At 40.4% G+C, this 6,000-nt stretch overlaps 1 protein-coding gene across 6 annotated transcripts in view; it reads left to right on the forward strand.

Annotated features, from left to right (window-relative positions):
• The window catches only part of LOC115592652 (tenascin-like), a 47,129-nt gene extending 44,407 nt beyond the window's left edge, over positions 1–2,722 (forward strand). For all 6 annotated transcript variants that reach the window (XM_030435672.1, XM_030435670.1, XM_030435673.1 and 3 more), the window contains 4 exons: positions 57–153; positions 236–397; positions 924–1,087; positions 2,014–2,722. In XM_030435672.1, the coding sequence (XP_030291532.1) occupies positions 57–153; positions 236–397; positions 924–1,087; positions 2,014–2,124 (534 nt within the window). In that variant the 3' untranslated portion in view covers positions 2,125–2,722. The remainder of the gene's footprint in view (positions 1–56; positions 154–235; positions 398–923; positions 1,088–2,013) is intronic.
• The last annotated feature ends 3,278 nt before the right edge of the window (positions 2,723–6,000 follow it).

Raw genomic sequence — 6,000 nt, forward strand, 5'->3', positions numbered from 1 at the left:
GGCCGTGCTCGTTGTGATTATGGTGAAGCTGTTGTGACACTCCTCTTCTCCTTCAGGTTCTCCTCAGACGCCAGAATGGAAAGCTGGAGTTTTACAGGAACTGGAAGAACTACACCGCTGGCTTCGGGAACATGAATGATGAGTTCTGGCTGGGTGAGAACAGTCGTCTTCTCGTCTTATACACTTCACCTCCCTCGTACTGCTCTCCCAACTCACACATATTAAATTATCGCAGGTCTCTCCAACCTCCATAAAATCACAAATTCTGGACATTACGAGCTGCGAGTGGACCTGAGGGACAAAGGGGAATCGGCCTACGCTCAGTACGACAAGTTTACGATCGCAGAGCCCAGAACACGCTATAAACTCTACATAGGAGCGTACAGCGGAACAGCAGGTAGGTATCCCATTAAAGGACTTTGGGGACAACATACTACAAAGATCACAACCTCATTTTCTTTTATTCATCATGTTGCCATCTGGAGTTTTGGGTTCAAAGCTCCTTGCAGCAAAGTCTGACCAAATCCATCAGCGTATACATTAATGTACGTGAAGAACAAGTCATGTATGTGCATAGAATTGCAAAAAGTACAGGGTCATCCTGATTTGAAAAGCTTACCTCTTAAAGAACATGCAGTTAGGCTTGGGCGATATTGAAAATGTCCCATCCAGACATCATGATAATCTGTATGTGGACATGAGGTTAAAACCCCGCTGAGTTAAGGTAATGATCTCCAGGCTGCGGCTTCAAACTGAGCACACAGACATGAGCGTGGTATTGATCCTCTCATTTCACTCTCTGCAAGAAAACGAACATATTTCCCAAATTGTTGAACTACCCCTTTAACAAAAATCACAGTCTGTAAATGAATTAGCTCAAGTGTTCGTGTCTTCTTGGCTTACCTTTCAAATGTCTCCACCAGGTGACTCCATGACTTACCACCAGGGTCGACCCTTCTCCACCTACGACAACGATAACGATATCGCTGTCACCAACTGCGCCTTGTCCTACAAAGGCGCCTTCTGGTATAAAAACTGTCACCGTGTCAACCTCATGGGGAAATATGGAGACACAAGTCACAGTAAGGTGGGTACAGTTTGCACATATTCCATAAAATCATTCAGACAAGATTATCCCTGTCTTGTTCACGGAGGGATGATTCCTTTGTGGTCCACAACATTAAACGATCACAGTAACAAAATTAATTTATTCACATTTTTCATCAATCAGTCCTGATGATGGTTTTATTTGCAGCTCTGTTCCATTGTTGCCATTTTCGGGGTGACTGCTCCTCCTTAAAACTTTATGACTTCATAAAATTTTAGGCTTTAAAAGTCATTAAATGGTCTGAATTTGAATTGGTGTGGTCTTAATTGCTAAATCTAATGTAATTTATCCACCTTTTGAATGAGTCGAGCCCTCCTGTGTGAAAGTCTTTAAATCCACGACTGAACCTCATAATGTGTGATATCACCTGTTGGCAAAAAAAGATTAATCTAATTTGAATAATTAATAACATTCCTACATAAAACCTACATCTGAGGAGACCAAATACTCGTAGCTTTATACTTACCTGAAGGGCTTGAGTAAGAAAATTAATATTTCTGTCTGCCCTGGCTATTTTACCTTTTAGCTCATCATTCTTCTTCTCAAAGTGCTTTGTGTCATATCTTTAGTCACAGTAGCTCTCAATGTATATATAAAGATGCAACTGAAGATATAAAGTACAACTAAAAGGAGATTAATATCCTAGTATTTGTTGTCAAACTTTATATAACATTTTCCAAAACATGTGAGTGATCTACATCAGATGTTCCACACTATGTCAAACGTTATGTAACTTCTTATTTTTCACCTTCAGTGTAATAAAGACACGAGTCAGATTGTTCCAGGAGAATTTCCTCCTCCTCTGTGATGTGTGTGGTGTGTGTGGAAAGATGACTCTGAAGTGTTAGATATCTCACTTTTCGAGCCTCTTTCTCATCATTTGTGCTCTTTCTGTTTTTCCACAGGGGATCAACTGGTTCCACTGGAAGGGCCACGAACACTCAATTGAATTTGCAGAGATGAAGATCAGGCCGGCCAACTTCAGAAATTTTGAGAACAGAAAAAAGCGATCATAGACTCGTCACCTCATCTCCGCCTCCCGCGAGCCTCGTCATGAATTCCCATGTTCCCCCGTCCTCGAATCATTCTGTAAATTACACACAAACACAAGACAATCACACTGAATGTCGTTCAGTTCTGATAACATCACACCAAAGACTCAAACAGTCAGCCGTTTTTATTGTGTAGCCATTCCAATTTGGCAACTTTGGTTTGTTATATTTCTGCGTTCCAAGAGAAAAGAAGTGAAGACTTTCAGCGTGAATGGACACAAACCATAATGACAGCAAACATCTGTAATCATGAGAGTTAAATGTAAAATTGTGTAAATGATCCACTGAATCAGAAACATGTCAAAGGCACATAGTCAGAAGGCGTCACATCCCATAAAGTTGTTCAGTGTCATCAACAAGAATACGCTGAATAAATCAATTCATCTTAAAGAATAAAATGTCATTTATATTTACTGTACGGCCAAGTGACCAGTCACATTTTGAGGCCACTGATACCATTGACTTCATATTTAAATGTTGCTTTACTTATTTTAATAGGAAAAAAAAAAGGATCTGATGCTCTGCAACCTTTAAAACAAATAAAAACATTAGTTTGATAAAAGTGTGTCTGAGCTCTTTTCATTTCCACCTCCGCTCCAGCAGATGGCAGCATTAACTCTCTGTGCAATACATGTTTAGAGTGTGATGTGCTGTTTGAATGTGACCTGTTGCTACCAATGACTATATGTTATGAAGCAAATGGACAGTAAATAACATAAATATTAATTGTTTGGGACATTTGCACATATCAAAGACTTTAAAATTGTTAGAATTGAGTTTGTTAAGAAAAAAAAAGGTACTGGGTATTAAAAAGAAAGACAAAAAATGTTTGAACTAAGGCCTGTATATTTTTCAGATCCACACCATTAAACTTAAACAAACCTGCAAGTCAAATCAAGTAATTATCATTATATTATAGTTATCTTGGACCAAGTCACATTGATTGATCAGCTATAGTAGGAATTACTGTTACATACAGCGGGAAGAGTAGGATCATATCTTCACATCAATGTACACAAGATTTGAACCGTTTTATGTCAGTGGCAAACAGCATTAAAGGAGAAGTTCACCCAAAAAGGATATTTTATACATTAAATAAACAACCTCGTGCTGATGGAAAGTCAGGTGAAGTTTTGTAGTCCACCAAACATTTCTGGAGTTCCACAGCAGAACAAAGTTTCAGCATTCCCCCGAACAACTGAAGTAGATGAATAAGAACATAAAATGGCTCCATAAAGCTCGTATGGTGTAATGGAAGCTTCAGGAAGATCCCAGAGATCTCAAATTGAGCCCCTTTTTATTTGCAAGTCCCCATCTAATTCAGTTGTTTAGGAGAATGCTGCTGTGAAGTTCCAGAAATGTTTGGTGGACCACAAAACTTCACCTGACTTTTCCATCAGCATGAGATTGTTTAGATAATGACTGAAATGTCATTTTTGACTGAACTTGTCTTTTAAGGTGCATGACCAACTCCTGCTATGACGAACGTAAGAGACGATGGTTTTATTTATTTATTTATTTATTACAAGTATTTAATTTTGAAATATCAGTTTATCGCCAGTACCAGTATATCCTGACACATGCTTGGCTGGCTCGAGTGCAGCCTCGCAGAAGTTCCAAAGTTTAGGTTAAAATTAGCGTTATCAGTCTTTTGCAACCGGAGCCCTTTGGAGCCTTATTGTGCAAACCTCACAAAATCAATAGCTGTCATCGCATCCATCGCTGAGGTGGTTCTGCTAAATGAGACGATGTCTTTTTAAAAGTCACAAGAGCCTTCAATGAGGGACCATTTTGATGAAGTATGACTAATCTCTGCGTCCTACTTTGTGCTGGCTCGGAAGTTTAAGGTCATTTCAGTCTTTCGACATCAGTCAGGTGGCTTCGGGTCGATCGTTCGTCTTGATCGGCAGCCGCCTCTGTGTCCCCTCTGCTTCTGTTTGTTTTGCAGTTCCATTTAATCGGCACATTTGAGCCCCCTCACATCGGATCCTCCTCAAGAGCAGTCAGACCGACAACTCAGTCACAGGCAGTCACGATCACAGCAGTGGTTTCAGAGTATTCTTCATGTGTTCAGAGAAGTGTGACTCTCAGCTGTTAAAGGTTAAAGATGTTGGAACATTTTGTTTGAAGATGACAATGAGGAATGCGAAGAGGACCTGATGAGACACTAGATGTCGGCTGGCAGGGAGCTCAAAGTTTTCCACTTAGAAATAACTTTTGACCTGGATTTCTAGCCTGAGCCCAACGCTAAGATCAGATTTCATCCTGAGATGTTTCTAAATAAGGACTTCGGGGGTGTCATGAGGCAAACGTCCGTATGATATGAGTGTCCTCCAGTAAAGGATTTCCAGTGATCTTACCCCCACAGAGATTATACAATCATCTGCTTCTTGTGTTTGTCCAAATCAGGACCATATTTCCTATGACCTCGATCACTTCCTGTTGTCAGGAGGTCAGATAAGAGACGATAAGGGGCCTCGTTACGAGATCATATGTATTCTGAGAGGTGAAATAGCCAAACTGCAGCACACACAGCTTGCTGCCCTAAATCCATCAGATTTTCTAGAAAACAAACCAAAGGAAATGGCTAGTTTTTTGGTTGCTAATGTTTTTAGCCCCGCTGGTGGTGCAGCTCTGATGTCTGTTGGTCATTTGATCCTCCACTTTGCTCCAGACTGAAACCTCTCAACAACCATGAGGTGGATGCCAGGAAAGTTTTATTACACACATTCGGAGGTCTCAGGAGGACAGATCGTAATGACTCTGGGAAATCCAGTGATTTTTCTCGAAGCGCCACCACGTGGTTCACATTTGCTGTTTTGGGTGAAATATTGTGACGACTGTTGGTCTGATCGCCGTGTTGTTTCTCTCCTGGATGAGTTGTTTGTAATTTACAGGATCCTCTGACTTCCCACTGACATCACAAGGTTTACATTTTAATTTGTACACCAAATACCTGCAAAACTATTGACATTCCCATCAGCCTCAGCTGTACTTTCTGCATAATGCTAATTTGCTTAATTTAGCATGCAAACATCAGCATGTTAGCAGTGCCGTGTCGTAAACACCGGCACTCCCCCTGGTCCTCCAAACTCCCAATCCAGATAACTAGCTGCACGGCTAACTGAACTAACTAGCTAAAGGCAGCCATAGTTGGCAGCAGTTGCCGGTACATGTAATGTCTGCCAGGGGTTAGATTCCAGAAATTAAAATGATTTTTGTGGTGGAGCTGAGGACAGCAGCTGCTCTGTAGTCTGGTGGTATGACAGCAGAAAAACTGGTTTATAATGACACTCAACAATCACTATCTTTGTGGTGCATTCAGGAACAGCTGTGACAAATCCTAATGATGCTACCTTTAAGTTTAATAGTCTTTGAATTGTATTAATATGCCGTGCGCTTCAGTTAGCTTTGCACAGAAAACAAGCCTCTACTCTATTACTTTTACTTGAGTAAAGAAGTTCCATCACTACTCCTGTCTTTTGTTTACACAGGTTATCTGTATTTTCAGCACCTTTTAATTAGGAAAACTACGAGCAATTTGGCTTTACTCTGTAGTTCAGTATGTGTTTCTCAAAAGTTTTTCCTGTCATGAACCCTTCAGAAGCTGAATAAAGTTCAAGCTCTCCGCCCCCCAGTTTGTATCAATCATTAACACTGAAAGAAAAAAAAGCAACTAATAAAAAGAATTCCAGCTGAAGGGAAATTCAACGATAGCATCAGCGAACTCTTGTTTGCTTTATTTCCCCACATAAAGTATATACATTTAATTTAATTTTATTTCATATTTGCCCCCCTGGTCATCTACGACCCCTCTGCAGTCTCTAGTCTTAATAGGTC

The sequence above is a fragment of the Sparus aurata genome, chromosome 12 (assembly GCF_900880675.1).
Source record: "Sparus aurata chromosome 12, fSpaAur1.1, whole genome shotgun sequence".
Taxonomy (NCBI): Eukaryota; Metazoa; Chordata; class Actinopteri; order Spariformes; family Sparidae; genus Sparus; species Sparus aurata.